This window comes from Rhododendron vialii, chromosome 7a (genome assembly GCF_030253575.1).
Source record: "Rhododendron vialii isolate Sample 1 chromosome 7a, ASM3025357v1".
Lineage (NCBI taxonomy): Eukaryota > Viridiplantae > Streptophyta > Magnoliopsida > Ericales > Ericaceae > Rhododendron > Rhododendron vialii.
The window spans coordinates 5,957,265-5,977,011 of record NC_080563.1 but is presented as its reverse complement, the minus strand read 5'-3'; the positions used below and the strand labels follow the sequence as shown (position 1 = coordinate 5,977,011).

The window sequence follows — 19,747 nt, the reverse complement described above, 5'->3', positions numbered from 1 at the left end:
CACAAAATGCCAATTTAGATAGGTATTTTAGTCATTTAGATGTATAATTGTACATGGGTATTTTAGTTATTTAGATGTATATGGGTAATATGGTCATTTCAGTGTACATGGATATTTTAGTTATTCTAAAATTTTAATATATATGTAATTGGGTTAATGCCGTTCAAAAGGGGAAAAAAATGTAATTGGGTTAATGGTCGGGCTGGGCCGGGTTTTAAATAAATGGGTTGGGTTAGGTATGGGTAATTAGGCTCATAACTAATAGGTTCTAAATGGGTCAATGACCCATTAAAGACCAAACCCACTTATAACGTACCCAATTTGGCTCAAACCCGCCCATTTGCCACCCCTCCATAGGGTTTCCGATCCATGCATCCATGTAGAAAGAATTTACATAGCATGTCTTTCAAACTTCAAACATTGACACTATGAGATTCTCAAATGATTCCTCTCATGCGGCCTAACCCCAGGACGTTACCGATTTTCGAACTCAGAATGTGTGGATTTACAGCTTATTCTTGTTGTCACTTGATCTACCATTTTGGATTATTTACTCTGTTGAAAATTCAAGAAGGGCACATGGAGTCAGAATATACAGATACTGAAGTCAAATATCTCAAATTCCACACATTTTATTGCAAGAGTCCTGCTACCGGTACAGATTTTTGTGCACAGATTGTGCACAGATTTCGTTGTGGGGCCCACCACGGGTCCCACACAAATCATCCAAGCCGTTCATTAAATGTAAAACATTTTTTCAAGGGTCCCCGTAAAAAATAAACTCAATCCAATACCTATAGGTGCTTCATCTAACCATCTAACTTTTCATTCAGATTTTCGGATAATGAAAAGTTATACGATTGGATCGAGTATCTATAGGTATCGGATTGAGATTATTTTTTACGGGAACCCTTGAAAAAATATTTTACATTTAATGAACGGCTCGAATGATTTGTGTGGGACCCGTGGTGGGCCCCACAACAAAATCTGTGCACAATCTGTGCACAGATTGTATGTGTGTGTAGCATTTCTGTTATTGCAATTAGGTCCTGTTTAACGACAGAAGGATAAATATTTTTTTGATAGGCAACAAAATTTTATTAAAACTCAACAAATGGTACATCGAAGGGAGACCAATTACGGACCACAGAGAGTGAGGTGTCATAATAGGCCTCCAGAAGAAAGAAAAGAAAAAAGATTCCATTCAACATTAATTGAATGAGCCTAGGAGCACGGAGGCCCACAATCAGCTCTTTAAGCCTTGAAGGAAGGCGAAGATCAGCAACAGAACTCTAGCTTAGGGGTAATATCAATGGTTTAAGACATCCTGCTTCACCATATCTTTAATACACGACAATTGAAACCAGTGGCTTGAGCAGTAGTAAATGGAGGAATTTAAATCCAATAGCAGCCAGAACAGTGTCCATTGGAGTCGAGATAACCAGCACAGCTATTCCGTAATATCAAACCATCACAGCAGATTATAACTCAAACCTCAGCAATATCAGCAGAAAATCCCCTTGGTTCATGAGAATCCCATCAGATATCAGTATGAAGAGTAGTCTATCAACTCAAACGTGGAGAAGTTAGTCAAGATAATTCATCAGCGCTCAATAGAAAAACTCTTAGCCCTCCCAGGAATTGGGAGTTGAGAAGAGAGAGTGGTAGACGCCAACAGTCATCAAGCACAAGAGAATTGAGACCATCCAAAACTGAAGTAGTCATCTACCATTATCCACAGCAGAAATTAACTGCTATTCCTCCAACTTTTCTTAGCCCTCCCCAGAATTGGGAGTTGAAAAGAGACACACTCAAAACTCCAAAAGTTGAAGCAATCAATCATCACTCCAGCAGCAGGGATTGTTTGCTGCCTCTCCAAGATCTCTTAGCCCTCCCCAGATTTGGGAGTTGAAAAGAGACACAACTCATCTGTACCGATAGCCATCTGACAGCACATCTTCATATCTCATACCTCTCCATGCCAAGAGAGGGACTCAGAAGAACAAGCAATCCAACCAGACACTGACAGACGCAAAAAGGAAAAAAGAAAAAACAAAGACCTACCTCCATACTCAGACACAAAAAGGAAAAAGCAAAGATAGACCACATCAAACGACACAAAGACGCATAAACCCCAAAACCTCAAGATAACCCACACACACAAAAAAAAAAAGAAAAAAAGAAAAGAGACTCAAGACCCCACAACAACCCAAAACAAAAGAAGCAAACAACCTCCCAAAACCTCAAAGAACCCAGATAGACAAAGGAAAACGAAGAAGAGACAAAGGAGACAGAAGAACCCCCTGACTCTAGACCCCACAGCATTTCAATACAAAAGCCCCAGATCCATAGACGAGGCTGTCGGCAGCCCAACACAGCTCACACCTTCACTTTTCTGATCCCCTCTAGGTTCCACTTGAAATCTTCCACAGAGTAGTAATGTAAATTAAACTTGCCCTTTATCCATAGTGCCACTCTGGTTTTTACCAAGTCCAGAATATCATCCACCTCCCACACCTTATTATTAAAAACTGTATCATTTCTACACAACCATAAGGTTGCATAGAAAGAGGCTTGCCAGCATACGTTTTCCAGATTTTTAAAATTGAATCCATCCCAGAATAGGAATAGATTTTTCACATTTGCAGGGCTTACCCTGAGTAACTTCCACCCTACCAACACTCCAATCCATACACTCTTAGCAACACTACATAGAAGTAGAAGGTGACTCGGTGTTTCCTCCTCTAAGTTACAGAAGGGACAAGAACCATGCTCAAAATTCAGTATCCCTCTTCTTACCAAGGCTGATCTGGTTGAGACACATTCCTGCAAAGCCATCCAAGCAAACAGTTCTACTTTTGGCAGACAAATGTTTTTCCAGACAGGAAACAGCTCTTTATCCTCTCTGAACTTCTGTTCTTCCCATTTTAAGTAAGCAGATTTCACTGAAAAGGAAAGGCTTTTACTCCATTTCCATTGAATATTGTCCTCTTGCGATTCTTGAAGTTGCACTACACTCACCAACTGGACAAGGATCCCAAGTTGATTCTTTTCCCAATCCCGTAGATCTCTTGTAAAGTGGAAATCCCAGTTATCTTGATTCTGTTTATCTACAATGTCAGCAATGACAGCTTCTTTCTGAGCTGAGATCATGTACAGTCTTGGAAATACGGCCTTTAGAGGCTCCTCCCCCAACCACTTATCTTCCCAAAATCTGATCCTATTTCCTGAGTTTACCTTGAAAGTGAAGCCCTGGACTACACACTCACCCATATCAGCACACAAACTTCCAACTGAACATATATCCTTCCAGATAATAGAAGCCTTTCCTCTGGTAGGAAGTTGGGGTAGCCAAGTTTGATCGTTCAGTTTGTACTTGCTTAGAATGATTTTAACCCAAAGAGCATCCTTTTCTTTATTAAACCTCCACCACCACTTGGATAGCAATGCCACATTATGTTCTAGAAGCCTTTTGATCCCCAAACCTCCAAACTTCTTGTTTCTTGATAGGTTTCTTGATAGAAGGATAAATATTACTCCATAATCTTAGTGACATCTTTGAAACAATTTACTAATATTAGTCTCTTTGCGAGCTCCTTTTGGTATTTAGATCACCATATCAACATGTTGAGTTGGTACTAGCAGACTACTCGATAATTTTCTTGTGCTTGATTCTACGGTAAGAGAGAATGAACATCAACCTATTTAGATTTCTAACATGTTCGCTACTTCTAACTAATTCAGAGAACTGCATTTGACTACCAAATTAACAATGAACTTTGTTGGAAAGCCATAGGATAGCCTATATTTGTAACCCGTTCGTGACTTCTAACTAATCCAGATAACTGCATTTGACTAACAAATTAACGATGAACTTTGTTGGAAAGCCCTAGGATAGTTTATCTATATTTGTAACCCGCTCGCCACGTCTAACTGATTTAGATAAAAATCTTTGGATAGATAGACTATCTAGATTTCTAACATGTTCGCTACATCTACTTGATTTAGATAACTACACTTGATTACTAAATTGACCATGAACTAATCCAAATAACTGCATTTGACTACCAAATTAATGATGGACTTTGTTGGAAAGCCCTAGGATAGCCTATCTATATTTCTAACCCGTTCGCCACGTCTAACTGATTTAGATAAAAATCCTAGGATATATAGACTATCTAGATTTCTAACATGTTCGCTATGTCTACTTGATTTAGATAACTGCACTTGTTACTAAATTAACCATGAACTAATCCAGATAACTGCATTTGACAAACAAATTAACGATGAACTTTGTTGGAAAGCCTAGGATAGCCTATTTGTGTTTCTAACCCGTTCACTATGTCTAACTGATTTAGATAAAAACCCTAGGATATATAGTCTGTCTGTCTATCTAGATTTCTAACCCATTCGTTACGTCTACTTGATTTAGATAACTGCATTTGATTACCAAATTAACATTGACTTTCTTGGAAGGGTGCCAATCTAAAGATCAAAGTCAATTGTAACTTTTGCCAACCTTTTATGACCTCCGGACCTTGTGGTAGGTAACGTAGGTTTGTCTGCGGTAAATTTCTTCATGAAGAAACATGATGGGGTGACTTAGGCTGTGTTCCAGAGACCAAAAAAGAACTTATTTTTTGTTGAATAAGAAGGGTTGTTCCGAAAAATAAGAATTTTTTTTTATTTACATTATTTTTGAGTTTGAAAATGTAAAAGGAACTTTTTATTTGTGTTTTGTGGAATGACCCTTCTTATTTTTGAATGAGAAGTGACAAAATAAGTACTTATTTTTTAAGAAGATTTCCGGAACGGGGCTTTAGCCATCAACAGCCAGCATTCCACTCCAATATTACTTTATTCCTAGGAAGAAGAAAAAAGGGGAAAAGATATAAACTTATAGGGGATTCCCTTAGCACTTGGGGTGCTGGATTTTCGGTTTATAACGTGGACTATGGGATCCGCAGTCGCTATTTATCGCACAAAGTATGCTGCTACTAGAAGAGCAGTCCTACTAGCAAAACATGTACAAGATAATGAAAAGGACACAAAAATAAATGAAATTTAATGCATACTAGAGAGAATCATCCAATTCAAACACGAAGTTAGGGTTTTGAAATTCCTCCCTGCTTTTGGTGAACTCATCTGCACCTTCAAATAGAATCATCCAATTCATACACAATAGAATTCTCCAATTCAAAACATCGGAAGGTCGCTTGTTGAAGGGAGCCCATGTCCAATACTTTCTGAAAGGGAAAAACTACAACTTGCACCAAAATGCTTACCAATAAGTCAGATTTGTCGCGCACAGATGGTGATGTGGGGTCCATTATGGCTCTCATACAAATTATCCGAGTTTTTTATTAAATTTAAAACATTTTTTCAAGGGTTCACTAAAATAACCAGTTCATTCTGATACCTATAGGTGTTTATTTGTTTTGTGTTGCGCTTTCGTTGCTGGTGAGATTGTTTAGGGGAACTAATCCCAACACAGTCAAGTCATTCCATTCAATTTTCTGTACTTCTATGAAGACAGAAACCTAATAATGAAACTTCTAGGTAAGTTGCATACACTGACTGACACGTTTACTTTTCTTTTCCTTTCTGCTAGGAGCAATCAAAGCAGTGCAAAATTTGTCCAAGTTTCAACGTGGACGCCGAGTCCCTACAGTGAGGGTTACTCCAGTTCGTTCAGATTTGGAAAAATATTTAGGGTTGCCGGCGGAGGTGGGAAAGTCTAAATCAACCCTGTTCGATTATATTAAGGACAGGGTTCTTCAGAAATTAGCCGGGTGGAAAGAGAAAATTCTCAACCAAGCTGGGAAAGAGGTGTTGCTTAAATCTGTAGCTTTGGCCCTTCCGGTATATGCTATGTCCTGTTTTAAGTTACCGGAAGGGTTGTGTCACCAAATCGAAGCGGCTATGGCTAGATTTTGGTGGGGTCAAAAATGTGATGAACGAAAAATTCACTGGATGAAATGGAGTCGGCTATGCAATCCTAAATTCAAGGGAGGACTAGGGTTTCGAGATCTTACATCTTATAATTTGGCTCTCTTAGCAAAACAAGGATGGAGGATTATAATGTCTCCAGGATGCTTATTGGCCCAGATTCTTAAAAGTAGATATTTTAAGGATAGTTTGTTTATGGAAGCTGAGTTGGGTTCTAATCCGTCATGGGTTTGGCGAAGCATTTGAGAAAGCAAGAAGGTTTTAGCCACTGGAGTTCGGTGGTCAATTGGGAATGGTGAGCAAGTGCGCATTGATACGGATCCTTGGGTGCCAATGGATATGGGGCTTTCCATCCGCAAAGGTTGATGAATGATGGGGGATTTGTGCGAGTTAACCAACTTATTAATCCTTCCTCAGCTACATGGAAGGAAGATATTATTTTTCGGCTTTTCGTTCCGGATCATGCACGGTGCATTCTTAGCATTCCTTTATCATGGACGAACAGGGTTGATAAGTTGGTTTGGCATCAATTACATGCGGGTACTTATAATGTCAGCTCTGGCTATTTGTCAGCACTAGAATTGAAGAATCAAAGGTCTATGGGAAATGGAGAGGACGGGGGGACCGTTTTGATGGCTGGGAATGAGGCGCTTTGGAAATCTATTTGGGGGCTCAATATCCCCCATAAAATTAAACATTTTTTTGTGGAGATGTTGTCATGAAATTCTCCCAACTAGGAAAGCTCTACAGCGGATGAGGGTTATCGACGATCCTAGCTGTCCGGTTTGTGGTTCTAACCAAGAATCTGTTGTCCATATTCTTTGTAATTGCCCTTTAGCTGTTCAAGCGTGGCGTTTGTCGCCTTTGCATGTAAGTTTGGGGGCAGTACAAATTGCTTCTTTTTCTTCTTTTTGGGGCTCTATGGAACTGTGGTGGCAGGATCAAAGCAATAAGGAATGGCGTATGTCGGTTGCTGCGGTCCTTATGTGGTATATCTGGAAGTGTCGAAATAGGGCTCTGTTTGACCATAAGCTAGCTCTTCCTGGGGTGGTGTGCAAGTGGGCAATGGAATATTTGCAAGAGTTCTTGTCTGCAAAATCTTTAAACCCTCTAAATATTGTTTCATCCGGGAAGGGTGCTGCAAATTCATGGATTAAGCCTCCAGATGGGATCTTTAAGATTAACGTGGACGGTTCATGGAAGAAAGACATGGGGAAAGGAGGCTATGGTATTGTGGTTAGAGATTATAGAGGTCTTTTTGTTGTTGCTTCTGTGGGTTTTTCAAAGTGGTGTGCAAGTTCATTAGTTGTTGAAGCTTTGGCAATTCGACAAAGTGTTCATCTTGGCTTCCAACTTGGTTTGGGGTCTATTTTCGTGGAAAGTGATGCTCAATTGCTGGTGAAGATGCTCAATGGCCAGGTTACAACCAATCAAGAGGTGGAAATAATCATTCATGATATTCAAGCCTTAAGCAAAAATTTCCAGTGCTACGGCTTTTCTTTTGTTCGTAGGACTGGTAATTCGGTTGCTTATGTGTTGGCAAGTAAAGGTTTGAGTGGTTCGGGGTATAGTCTTTGGACTGAATCCCCACCGTTGTGGTTACTTGGTCCCCTTTCGAGGGACGGGTCTTTCGTCTGATGTATCGTTCCTGACGTATAAATAACAACAGTTATCATTGTGACCAAAAAAAAAAAAAACTCACTTTGTAATCCAAGACTCCATGGCTATATGTGATTGTATGGGGCCCATTTAGAGGTCCCGCACAAAACCGTTCAACAATTTTAAAATAATTATTCGACTCATCTTGAAAAAATTTAGCCCAATTGGATGTTTGTAAATAATTGATCTAATTTGTCAATTTTTCATTCAGAATTCAAAACTTTAAACTCCAAAAGAATCTTGAAAAAAAAGTAAGACAAATGTATGTTCAGCATCCTCTTGATCTGAACCGTAGAAATCGTAGAGCTTGTTGAGAAGAGCATTCAGTAAAAAAATTATCTTGATCAGATATCGATAGGTATCAAAATACAAAGATTATACCCAAAACATGAACTGTTTTGATACCTATCGATATCTGATGAAGATAATTTTTTTAATAAATTCTCTTCTCAACAAGCCCCACGATTTCTACGGTTCAAGCCCCACGATTTCTACGGTTCAAATCAAGGGGACATTGATGAAACAGTTGTCTAAAATTTTTTCAAGATTCTTTTAGAGTTTAAGGTCCTGAATTCTGAATGAAAAATTAAAAAATTAAATCAATTATTTACAAACATCCAATTGGGCTAAATTTTTTCAAAATGAGTACAATAATTATGTTAAAATTATTGAATGGTTCAAATTGTTTGTGCGGGACCCTTAAGTGGGTCCCGTGCAACAACGTATAGCTTGAGTCTTGGATTACAAAAGTGAGTTTTGACTTGCCAAAGTCGTTTTTTTTTTTGGGGCTGCTGATTGCAGTGAGTGTTACTCAAGGCAGGGACTCGGCGTCTTTCAAGGGCAAAGTAAAGAAATAGACTTGGAACCAACAAGTCAAGATAATGAGAGAGAGAGAGAGAGCAAACCGAAGTGAAATACATATACATATACATATTGGGCTTCCTCCCTAGTCTTTATACCAAATTTCCACATCCAAATCACCTCTCATTTTTAAACTGCTGCCTCTAATTCTTGTGCGGTACCCCAAAACAATACCGATGGCCATTTGTAATCTTCAATATCTCTGCCTCTTTCTTATTTCCATTTCACCAATTTTAGCAAATGCCCAAACTGAGAATAGAATTGCTTTAGGATCATCCCTCCTCGCTTCTGATAACTCTTCCTCGTGGAAATCACCATCAGGTGACTTTGCCTTCGGATTCCGCCTACTTGACAATCAGAATCTCTTCTTGCTTGCCATTTGGTTCGACAAAATACCCGAAAAAACCATAGTTTGGTTTGCGAATGGAGATAATCCTTCACCGGAAGGATCAAAACTTGAGCTCACCGATGATGGCCAGTTCACATTGAACAACCCGCAAGGCCAGCTCATCTGGAAACCCGAGTCTGTTGGAAATGGAGTCGCGTATGCTTCCTTGCTCGACACAGGCAACTTCATTCTTGCAAATGGGGAGTCTCTTTATCTATGGGAGAGCTTCAAACATCCGTCTGACACCATCTTGCCGAGTCAAGTATTGGAAACAGGCAAGGACAACAAATCTCACAGACTCATAAGCTGATATCAACCGTCCAAAAACACTTTAGACGTGTGCGATTGGCCTCTGTAAAATCTTTTTACAAAACGATCTGCAAATAAGATTTTCTGTTAAAGGATAGAGAAGAAGACTTCGGGTGGGTTTGGCTTGTGATTTTTCTTTTGTTTTTATTCAAATTTTTTTCGTATTTTTTAATTTTTCTTCAAATTTTTGTAATTTATTGATTCGTCTCGTCGAGAGAAATCGGAAAAGTAAAATTTTTTGATCGAAACTCAGAATTCTTTTAAGAAAAGATTATTATTTTTACTTATTTTGTCTTTATTCAAAAAAATCATGAGTTTCGATCATAATATTTTACTTTTTCGATTCCTTTCGTTAAGACGAATTAATAAACTACAAAAATTTGACGCAAAATAAACAAATGCAAAAAAAAATTAAATAAAGAAAAAAAGTTGCTCAATTTTTAATCCAAACACACCCAAAGCCAGCATTGGTATACCAGATATTTTAGCTTAGGTATATACCTACATTTTGATTCCCTTCAACACATATATATACAAAGATCTCCCCTATTTTCCAAGAAGGGAGAAAAGGAAGTAAAACGGGTCAAGTGTGTTTGGACCATTTTTTAAAATTTATGATTTCTCTTTTTGAATAGAATCAATAATCCAAAAAAAATTGACGCAGAACGTACAAATAAAAAAAAATCAGAAATGCTAAAGGTACAGCAACAGCTGCATATCAGTCTCGCACAGACCAGTTTCGCGCCCGTCTCGGATCCCGCAAAGATGATCGGAGCCGCTCATTTTGTTCAAAATGCTTCGTTTAGGCTAAATTTTGAAGAAAAGTTGGATGATTCGTAAACACCCTTCCCGATATCGGATTGAAATGATTTTTTGCAGAGACCCTAAACGAAGCATTTTGAACAAAATGAGCGGCTCCGATTATCTTTACGGGACCCGAGACAGGCGCGAAACTGATCTGTGCGCGGCTGCACAGCAGCCACTGCTGTACCTGTAGCAGCGTTGAAAAAAAATTGGCTTATATAGCCGAAAGACCCCACAGAGTTTTACCCATTTGTGAACGTGTTTCAATCCATATCGGGGGAAGACAGTAGAGAAGGAAAAGAAGGAAGGGGGAAAAGGGATGAGGGAGGGCGGGGGGAGGGCGAGTTCGGGTTTGACTTGACCTATATTCGACCCGATTCGTTTCAACCCGTTTACTATTTGACCGGCGTCCCGTTTCAACCCGCCCAAACCTGTTCAGACCCGCTCATTTGTCACCTCTAATTTATACTATACTTAGAGAACCAGTCTCCAAAAACTTATATAAATTCTGTGGTCTCTTTGAAACTCAAGTAATTGTACCCATCTTGTTAACCCAACAAAATATAAGTGCATGGGTCTAAAAGATCGAATAAAGTACCCTTTTCACACAATGTTTTATACTAGTGAGTGAAAATTTATTTCTCTTAGTTCGTCACCCCTTCAATAAAGATCCCAGTTTCATCCCTCATTCCCTGAACATGCTACTTTCATAAGTCTAACTGATTTCCCTGTCATATATGACTGGATTGATTCATATTATCACTTGCTTTTATGATGGTACTAATATTATTCTGTGATAAATCCTCCAATAGGTGCAAAGCTATACTCGCGACAAACAGACAACAACTACTCAAAAGGAAGGTTCCAGCTTAGGTTCCTACCAGAGGGTGATCTTGTGCTTAACACCATTGCCCTCCCAACAGATTTTGCATACGGTAATTACTATCACAGCAACACTTCAGATGGTCTAAATGGCATGAATTCCGGGTACAAGGTAGTTTTTAATGAGTCAGGCTATCTTTATGTCATGAGAAGGAATGGGAATGTAGTGAACCTCACATTGGGAAATATAGCTTCAACCAGAGATTTCTACCACCGGGCAACACTGGATTTTGATGGGATCTTGACCCAATACGCCCACCCCAAGGCTCCGAGGAATGGAACTTGGGTCCAGTCATGGTTCAGCATTTGGTATGAGCCCAAAGACATCTGTTTTGATATGACAGGAGATTATGGAGCGGGGGCTTGTGGGTTCAACAGCTTTTGTACACTGGACTTGTTCGGAAGGCCTACTTGTGAATGCCTCCCTGGATTCTCCCTTGAGGACCCTAACAACAAGTACAGTGGCTGCAAACAAGACAAGGTCAGAAAATGCGAGCCAGGTGATTCAAATCCAGAGGAACTGTTTGAAATTCATGTGGTATCTAATACGTTTTGGCCTTCTTCTTCAAACTATGAGATATTCCCATTATCAAGTGAAGATGACTGCAGTAGATCTTGCTTCAGTGATTGCAATTGTGTGGTGGCTGTAATCAAAAAGGGAACTTGTTCGAAGAAGAAATTGCCATTGTCAAACGGAAGGCTGGAGCGGAGCACCTATGGTAAGGCTCTCGTCAAAGTACCAAAGTCTGATGATTCTTCCGAATTCCCGCTTTCTCCAAATAAAGATGAAGGGAAGAAAGATCAAACTCCGATACTGGTAGTTTCAATTCTCTTAGGTGGTTCCATGATAATTAACTTGATATTTGTGGCAGCGATTGCTGTAATAATGTTCTGTTCATACCAGAAAAAACAGAAACCGACTCGAGAATCAAGTATATTGGAAACCAATATCAGGTCTTTCACGTATAAGGACCTCAGAGATGCCACAGATGATTTTCGTGAAGAGCTGGGAAGAGGTGCTTTCGGCACTGTATACAAAGGGGTCATTTCTTCTTCAAGTTCAAGAAAAGAAGTAGCAGTCAAGAAGCTAGACAAGTTGATACAAGAAGGGGAAAAAGAATTCACAACGGAGGCAATTGCAATAGCCAAGACCCATCACAAAAACCTAGTCCGACTGCTTGGATTCTGTGATGAAGGGCCACACAGGCTATTGGTTTACGAGTACATGAGTAATGGCACGTTGGCAGGCTTTGTTTTCAGAATTTCAAAGCCTGACTGGAACAAACGGATCCAAATGGCAGTTGGGATTGCAAGAGGACTCATGTACTTACACGAGGAGTGCAGCACACAAATCATCCACTGTGACATCAAGCCTCAAAACATTCTGCTTGATGACTCATTCACGACAAGGATTTCCGACTTTGGATTAGCAAAGCTTCTGATGGGAGATGAAACCCGGACTCAAACAGCAATTAGAGGGACCAAAGGATACGTTGCACCTGAATGGTTCAGAAGTAAACCTATTACAGCAAAAGTGGACGTTTATAGTTACGGGGTCATGTTACTCGAGATCATTTGTTGTAGGAAGAATGTTGAACAGGAAAGGGAGAATGAAGAGGACATAATACTGACTGATTTTGTATACGATTACTACAAATGTAGAAGGTTGGCGATACTTGTGGAGAACGATGAAGAGGCGAGAAATGACATGAAAAGGGTGGAGAGGCTAGTGATGGTGGCGATTTGGTGCATTCACGAGGATCCATCTTTACGGCCCTCCATGAAGACCGTTCTACAAATGCTTGAAGGAGTCGTTGAAGTTTCAGTTCCCCCATCTCCTTATCCCTTCAGCTCAATTTTATTGAATCTACCATCTAGTATGTGAGAATACAGTGGTCTGTAGCTATGTTAGCCAGAATGCGGGTTATGAGGATCAAGAAGCGGAACAGGGACGTGCCTCGTGTCCTGAATAAATTTTGCGGGTTACAAAATTTGTATGCAATTGTTTTAAGCTATAAAACATCCTTTAATACCCGAATGTTGTTTTCCAGATTAGTGGCACCATGATGGTAATTCATATTGAATTACAGCATGAACTTTTATTCAGTATGGCATTGCCATTTTTACCCTGAAAAGGATGAAAATGCTACATACCAGTATCAAAAAGCATATAACCCAAAAGAGAAGTGCTACAATACACACCCTTTATTTGGGTGTGTATCATATGCACCTTTTTTTATTACCATTAGATATTTGAGAAATGATCTGGACCCTTTAAAATGTTACGATAGGTTAATAACAAAAAACTTGTTACCAGTGCAACAGGTAAACCTTGTAAATTAACCAAAAATGGAAAGAAAATCCCGTCTCTCGCTTTGTTCCCAACCAGTGTAACTCTTTCTTTTCCTTCGACGAAACCAGACCTATTAGTCCGCCGTTCGCCCTCCCTCATCCCAGTTCGTCAGTCGTGGTCACTCCTCCTTGTCCATCACTCGCCGCTTCTCTCAGGTATGAATATAGTCTCTCTCTCTCTCTCTCTCTCTCTCTCTCTCTCTCTCTCTCTCTCTCTCTCTCTCTCTCTCTCTACACATACATATACATGTGTGTGTATACGCGTGTATCTGTGCATGTATTCAGAGATTTGAACGTATATTTGTTTGTGACGGAAGCCTAAACAGATTATGGGCTACTGAATGTGTGTGTATACGTGTATATCTGTACATGGATTCAGTGATTTGGGTATAAATTTGTTTATGAAAGAAGGTTAAATAGATTTTGGAAGGTTCTAGTTGTCGGGTTACTGAATGCATAGAAGTTACATGTAATGCTCACAAACTATTCGATAAAATGCCAATTAGATTGACTGAGTATTGTGAAATAATAATTGTAGAGTTCAAAATGAACAAAATAATAGTAGTAAATTAAAAGTGAGGATTATTTGCATATAATTGTCTTCATTCAGTGTTTGCATTAATTCCTGAAAAAAAGAAGGTTTGGTTAGTTGTAAAATTGCTGGAGTTACAATTGACTGACTTTTTTGTGTTTGACATAATGCTTCTTTCAATTTTGATATTCATTCAAGCACCAAACGCACACGTGAAAACCAAATACATGTAATACATGATGGTGGTATTACTTTGGTCTATTTGGTGTCTAACCTTTTATTGGTATGTTTAAGAGGAACCAATCAAGTTGCTGCTCTATAATAGAAAACCCAAAGGGCAATAGAGTTACTGAAGTCAAATTCAATTTGTTTCAATTGGTATAGATCATGGTTAGGATAAAATTATTTGAACTGCAATAGATGAGAAACTCTCCCCCACCCGAATCATCAAAAAAGTAACCATTCTAAACATTGTCACTTGTGGGTTTTTTTTGTTTAGGTTTGATGGATCAATCCTCAAGTCGTACGAGCAAAGCTGTCAATGTGCAAAATGATATGAATAAATTTCCTGAAGAAGAAGATGATCTAGGAGACTCAATTGAAGATGGTTGTGTTTAGATTCCCAAATAGGATTAGAAGGTTTGAATATGCTCACTGCAAGGGATGTTTTCAAAATGAAGTTTGATTCTGAGGAAAATGCGCATGCTTTTTACAATGCCTATGCTAAGGTAATGGGGTTTAGCATCCGAAAGGATAGAAAAAAGGTATGTAGGGAGAATGTGGTGGTGAGTAGAAAATGGGTATGCTCTAGGCAAGGAGTACGTGCAAAGAAATACTTGGAGCATGTTGATAGATTGAGAGCACCAAGGGCAGAAACTAGGGTTGGATGTAAACCTGTCTTTCGTGTGCGCTATGATGTGAAAATGAGAGAATATATAGTGACTCACTTTGTAAGCAAACACAACCATCCCTTGGTCGCACCCCACTGTGTCCCTTTTCTTTGGTCACATAGGTCTGTAACAAGTGCTGACAAAGCCCAAACAAAAGCTATGCGTAATGTCGGCATTAGCACTGGCCAGATAATGGACCTTATGACCATTCAGTCTGGTGGTTTCGATAAGGTGGGTTTTGTTCGAAAAGATTTGCATAATACTGTTCAAGCTGACCGAAAAGTAGAACTGAAAATAAGTGGAGAGTTGAGTTTCATCCATTCGATGGCAGCATAAAATGCCCTTGCATGAAACTTGAGTCATTTGGGATACCTTGTTGCCACATAATTACTGTCATGAAATTTCAACAACTTGTATCTATCCCTATGAGTTGTGTGGTTCAGAGGTGGACTAGGAGTGCTAGGTCAAGCAATCCACAACCTAGTCTCACCAAAATTCCTAACCTACTGACACAAACCACACGATATGGCATATTGAGCTCATCATTCAATTTATTGTCCTATTATGCGTCGCACACAGACAAAGATTTTATGGAGGCGAGGGAAGCAGGTTTCCAAATGATGTCTGAGATGAAGAAGCGCTGGGAAATGAGAAATGCGGATAAGGGTGAGGAAAAAAATAGTGCCACCAAACTATTTGGGATTCGGGACCCCAAGGTAGTCAACACAAAAGGCAATCCTGGGGGACCATCTTCTGCCAGTAAACTCCCCACAGCAAGAAAATGTGGGAACTGCAGGTGTGGTGTTTTAGTAGCAAAGATTATGATGCTTTATGTCACTACTTGAGCAGGTTTTTTATTTTATTTTATAGCTTCACTACTTCTAAGTGCAAAGCTCTTTGTTTGGTAACGCAGGAGCATTGGCCACACGAAGCGAACTTGTAAAAAAGTAAAAGCAAAGGAGAGAGAGGGTTGCGAAGAGCACTTTTCTGCATTCACAAATCCAGAGTTCTTCCCCCATCAGGATGAAGACGGACGTTGACAAAACAGGGCAGGGAACTAGCAATGCATAAGTCCAGTAGTCGTTGATCTAAGTTGGTTTGAATTGGAGGAACTTTAGGCAAAATTTTAGGGAACTAAGCCTGGGGGATTTGATTGCACAATGAGCAGCTCTTCCTGTCATGAACAAGATCTAAAGCAAATTTAGAGTCTTCTTTCTGTCATGTTTTTTTTTTTGTTTTCTGGGTTCTGATTCCCGAAAACGTTGTATATTTTTGCTTGACAGAATCGTATGTGAAAAATGATGGAAAATCTTGGAGTGCTTTCAAACATTTCAATTTATCTAATTTCAGAAACGAAAAATTATTGCTTTGCACTTGGACCAATCCCGGCAATAATCACCAGTTCATGACACATCCAATATAGTTGGGCTAACTACAGACATAAACGTTTTGGCCTGTAAACAAATCACAATGAACTTGGAGCACCACGTGCCAATGCCATCCAGCAATTAACTACCAAAAAACATAACTGACCATTTACAATTTAAGTTTTTGCTACATAACATTCTGACATTGTGCATAACGAATGGTCCCTCGTAGATGTCTTCGCCAAACAACCTCGTAGATGTCTTTGCCAAACAAACATTGAACTTCACTCCAGAATTAAATTGTCCCTGCCCAAAATTATATATTGTTAGTGTGCTTACATTATCGGGACTAAGGAATATAATGTGGAGGATACCCACCTTAGCTTATAATGTGGAATATAATGTGAAAAATTAGGCCCTATTTTATTTTTGAGAATTAATTTATGTTAAAAATAATTATTTTATTTTTTTAAAAATTTGAAGCTAAAATTATTTCAAGTGAAAATAATTTACTTCTTTAAAATAGGTTCTCGATAATTACTAAAGGAAAAAAATATTATCATTATCATAATCTAATAAAAAGTCAAGGCATTTTTTACACAATTTTTAAAGTGTTTCATATTTGTAGCCATTTTTTTTGAATTTTTTTGAAATATTATGATGTTTAATATTTTTCACAATATTTTTAATTGCATAGTAAACTTTCACATAAATAGTCTAACTAAAAGGAATAGCGAAGTCGATCATCTGTATTAATAAGTAGGAAACACTAACAAAAAAGTTAATATGGGTGATCAAAAGAGTGATGGTGACGAGATAAATTTACCAATACATTTTAGGTTATGTGTAAAAGACAATAATATTTAGGCCGTGCTATTTATTTTTTGGTCAATAGACGTACTACTAGTGTAGGAAACACTAACAAAAAAGTTAATATGGGTGATCAAAAGAGTGATGGTGACGAGATAAATTTACCAATACATTTTAGGTTATGTGTAAAAGACAATAATATTTAGGCCGTGCTATTTATTTTTTGGTCAATAGACGTACTACTAGTGTTTTGTGAATTAGTGCAAGCATCCGAATTACAAATAACTAATACTCGTATTTGATAATGTAATCGATTACAAGAGTTATCAATACCAATCAATTACGTAATTGAAACCGCAGAGAAATATAATCTATCATGTAATCAGTTATTTGTGTTATTCAAAACAATTGATTTTTCAATCTATTGCAATGTCGTTTTTAACTTATTTCGCAATTGATTAGAGAACTTATTGAGGCCCATCAATTAGCAAATTGATTGAGTAATAGACTTCACATTGTTATCCAATCGTACTCAATTCAATTACAAAATTGATTAGATTGTCTAATCGATTACATAATTGAACATAATAGAATTGATTACATATTCGATTATGATGTCCAATCGAATATGTAATCAATTACTATATATTTGATTATAATGTCTAATCAATTGAAAAATCAATTATAAAGTCTAATCGATTATGGAATTGAACATTCACATAATAGATTACATATTTGATTAACTACCGTTAAAAAAAAAATTTGATTGAGTAATTGATTGCACAATTGATTTTAGAAAAGTTATGAAATAGACTAAAATGTTACGATTCCGTAGTGAAAATGTTACGAACTGAAAATGTTACGATTCTAAAAATGTTACGAATCTGTTGCTAAAAAGTTACGATTCATTCGTAAAAGTTACGATATACACTAAAAGGTTATGAATCAAAAGTTAAAAATTTTTGGTATAAAAGTTACGATAGGCCTAAAATGTTATGAATGACCGGTTCAGCAGGTAATTTTTAATGAGGTGGCACAATATGGACCACACAATAGGTGCATATGATATGCACCTTAAAGAGGTGTGTATTGAAGATTTCTCCAACCCAAAATTAATTAACAATGAGAGGAGAGGCCAGGCTCACGAAAATCCCATAAAACGTTAGAGGGCATTGGTATCCCAAACACGTTATTTTTTTATCGGCATTATCCCAAACACGTTAGAGAGTATTTGTTTTGTTTGGGTGGTTGGAGAGGGTGGTGGTAAGTGGTGGAGAACTGGAGATGTGTTCAAAGGCATTGTGAGTTGGGAACTGGAGAAAGTTTTGATTAAAACAAAAAACAAGGTTCAAGTTTGTGATCATTAGCGTTGCAAACGAACCGAGCTGCTCACTCGTTGGTTGACTCATTAAGGCTCGACTTGACTCAATTCGACTTGTTTATTAAACGAGCCGAGTTCAATACTCAAAAGCTCGGCTTGTTTCTATAGATTTGGCTCATTCAAAGAGGCACGTTAGGTAAATTAGCCAAGCTCGGCTCGTTAAGGGCTCTGCTCATTTAAAAACAAGTCGATCTCAAGTTTTAGGCTCCTTTATTAAACGAGCCAAGCTTGAACACGACAACGTTCAGCTCGACTTGGCTTGTTTGCACCCCTACGGCCACCAAAATAAAGTTTGCAGCCTCATGGATCGAGGTTGCGGCCAGAGGGATAAGTTTGCAGCGGCAACGAAAATCATTTTTCTTCTAAATTAGAGTAGCATCATTCTTTTTCCTTTTGTAAAACCAAACAAGGATACAATTTTGGTCGAAAATTCTCTCTCTTTCCCTTTCCCTTCCCCTTTCCCTACACGGGTGCCATCAAAATGCTACGAAATTGTATGACTCGCTCATAAAGTGCAACATGTGTGGTGCTTTCAGTTGAGCATGCGTACCATGTTAACAGGACCAGGATCAGAAATTCAGTTGTCACCGTTTTTTCCCCGGCAAATTAGTGTTTTTTGAAATCCTCCCCTGCTTTTGGTGAACTCATCTGTCTCTTCACCTTGATATAGAATTCTCCAATTCAAAACATTGGGAAGGTCGCTCGTGGAAGCTGCATCGGATGGAAGAGAACGCCAATGTCGAAATTGAGCAGGCGAACATATCCATATAATCCCTTTTTTTTTTTGGAAAGGGAGGGGAAAATTATAACTTGCACCGTACCACCAGTAATACCAATGAATGAAACAAAACTTCATTCTCCGACCATTGGATTTTTGAAACTTCGGATCAATCTTTTTAGGTTAACATTTAGTCACATAATCCTTCAAAATAGTCTACGATAGTGCTCTCAATCCTGACACGGTAGCACCATGCTCGTGCCCTCAATTTTCGCTCTCGTCAATTTTATTATGGATAGTTTAAGGTGTGTTTCAAAGATGCTTTCACGCTCACGCAAACGAATTAGGTGACTTCCAGTTGACATGTATCACTCCAGACAAGCTGATCGTACAAATTATGCATCGATAGCTCGTTTGAGAATAGATTTTTGTTGATTTTTTTTTTTTTTTTGAAAATTTTGATTTTCACACTTCCTTTTTTATTAACACTAAAAAACAAAAAAGCAAGTGTGGATATCAAAAAAGAAAATATGAAAATCAATTCCCTATTCTCTTGAACTTTCAATATCGAGTATATTTGGAAAGTTGGATTTTTTTTTTTTTTTTTTTGAAAGGCTTGGAAAGTTGGTTTGCACTGCCAGGTTTAGCATAGATCAATTGTATATGACCAAAAAAGTGAAAAACAGTTTTTTCCATCTCTTTCTATTGGAGCACAAATCACAACCTGTAAAGTGGAGGCTAGTAAGGAAAATCAAACCAATCAATTGGTGGAAAATCTGGGTAATCAATCTTCACTTATCTATGGAAGGTCAGAATCTCCACCTATGGATGGGACATGATTCATG

General features: G+C 38.3%; 4 protein-coding genes across 4 annotated transcripts; all 4 read left to right on the top strand.

Moving 5' to 3' along the window:
• Positions 1-5,546: 5,546 nt before the first annotated feature.
• On the top strand, positions 5,547-6,195 carry LOC131332578 (uncharacterized mitochondrial protein AtMg00310-like). Its single transcript, XM_058366881.1, has 2 exons — positions 5,547-5,559; positions 5,612-6,195. Exons 1-2 carry the CDS (start codon positions 5,547-5,549, stop codon positions 6,193-6,195), a joined length of 597 nt encoding a protein of 198 aa, XP_058222864.1.
• A 119-nt stretch (positions 6,196-6,314) lies between these two features.
• Positions 6,315-7,587, top strand: LOC131332577 (uncharacterized). The gene is made up of 3 exons (XM_058366880.1): positions 6,315-6,544; positions 6,687-6,819; positions 6,889-7,587. The coding sequence occupies exons 1-3, from the start codon at positions 6,315-6,317 to the stop codon at positions 7,585-7,587; spliced, it is 1,062 nt and encodes a 353-aa protein (XP_058222863.1).
• A 931-nt stretch (positions 7,588-8,518) lies between these two features.
• Positions 8,519-13,027, top strand: LOC131334264 (G-type lectin S-receptor-like serine/threonine-protein kinase LECRK4). The gene is made up of 2 exons (XM_058369204.1): positions 8,519-9,132; positions 10,783-13,027. Exons 1-2 carry the CDS (start codon positions 8,646-8,648, stop codon positions 12,735-12,737), a joined length of 2,442 nt encoding a protein of 813 aa, XP_058225187.1. The 5' UTR covers positions 8,519-8,645; the 3' UTR covers positions 12,738-13,027.
• Positions 13,028-15,017: 1,990 nt separating this feature from the next.
• LOC131334265 (uncharacterized) lies at positions 15,018-15,771 on the top strand. The gene is made up of 2 exons (XM_058369205.1): positions 15,018-15,422; positions 15,540-15,771. Exons 1-2 carry the CDS (start codon positions 15,022-15,024, stop codon positions 15,664-15,666), a joined length of 528 nt encoding a protein of 175 aa, XP_058225188.1. The 5' UTR covers positions 15,018-15,021; the 3' UTR covers positions 15,667-15,771.
• The last annotated feature ends 3,976 nt before the right edge of the window (positions 15,772-19,747 follow it).